A 1,304-nucleotide genomic window follows, 5' to 3' on the forward strand; every position below is an offset into this window, starting at 1 on the left:
TTTTTTTTGTTATTTTTTTTAATAATTTGAAAATATCGCCGATATGTATGGTAGACGGGGTCTTGAAATTGAATTCGATGACGATGAGGACGATGATGACGAACCATTTATTGTGGACATTCAAGTCCAGGATGAATCAACGACATTGGACGTTTCTGACGATCAGCTACAAGAAACTGTAGACAAGGAGGACACGAATTTACCCCAAATTCTGGCAGTGGCTTTTGCTTGCGTCCTGGAAGACACCGTCGATCAATTAGGAACCATCAGTAACATGGCAGGACTACCGAGAATCCGGAAGAAAAATGAGGAAGGAAAGATAGATGAAACACTGGAAGAGTTGAAAAGGCACATCGGAAGTGGTAACATTTTCGATCCAGAAATACTAGCGCCAGCTGAAGAAGCCCTTCAGTACCAAAAACTACTCAAATTCCAGAAAGATGTCCATTTGGTCAGGGATATTTTGGAACAAACGATCAATAACTTGGCTACTTTAAACAATTTCGATTGCCTCGTCGATAAAATAAACGAATACCAAACGAAGCGAGTCCAAGAAAAGAACTTCCTAGAATCTGCGAGAGAGAATAGAGAAAAGCTCGAGAATTTGCAAAAAGCATTTGACATAGAAAAAAGTGAGGCAGAACGAGAAATTCAAGAAAAATCAGAAGAAATCGGCAAAATCAAAGATGAGATCGAAAATACCATTTTCGAAAATGGAGTAAAAATGCGCTACGTGTCGAAATGGGAAAATTCACGAACTGAACTAAACAATTTCATCATTGACACGACCGAGGAAAATTATCTCAACAAAATAAAAACTTTAAACACGGAAATTGAACGGGAAAAACGAATCAATAAGGAAATAGAAACCTACATTTCTCAGACACAGGAGGTATTAATTATGTAGGCGTTGAATACCAAAATTTAATATTATTTTTTAACAGTTCCTTCCAACATTTATCATCGAAAGCATTTAAATAAATAATACATTAATAATAATAATGTTCTTACAACTGATAAAATTATATCTAAACATAATTATTACAAAAGTTGACTTACATGTGCCTCTAGGAGTATGAAGACAAGATCCTGGAGTGGATGGAACGGTACGACACTGAAATAGAACAATTGGACATGGATATACAAGTTATCAAAGAAAAAATTGAATCGCAACAATTAAAATATGCAGAAGTTAAAAATACGGTAATTAAAAAATTAATAAATGGACTTTAAATAACATGAAAAAGTATAATATTCAATTTCCAATTTGTTAGTACGAAGAACATAGAAAATTCGTGGAAAAA

The 1,304-nt window shown here is 34.3% G+C and overlaps 1 protein-coding gene across 1 annotated transcript; it reads left to right on the forward strand.

Annotated features, from left to right (window-relative positions):
• Positions 1-6: 6 nt before the first annotated feature.
• On the forward strand, positions 7-1,301 carry LOC108743919 (probable E3 ubiquitin-protein ligase bre1; the record flags this gene model as incomplete). The annotated part of the gene is made up of 3 exons (XM_018479523.1): positions 7-892; positions 1,072-1,203; positions 1,275-1,301. Coding segments are annotated over exons 1-3 (1,008 nt in total), but the record flags the coding sequence as incomplete, so codon positions are not given.
• Positions 1,302-1,304: the final 3 nt, after the last annotated feature.

The sequence above is a fragment of the Agrilus planipennis genome, unplaced genomic scaffold (assembly GCF_000699045.2).
Source record: "Agrilus planipennis isolate EAB-ADULT unplaced genomic scaffold, Apla_2.0 scaffold3148, whole genome shotgun sequence".
NCBI lineage: Eukaryota > Metazoa > Arthropoda > Insecta > Coleoptera > Buprestidae > Agrilus > Agrilus planipennis.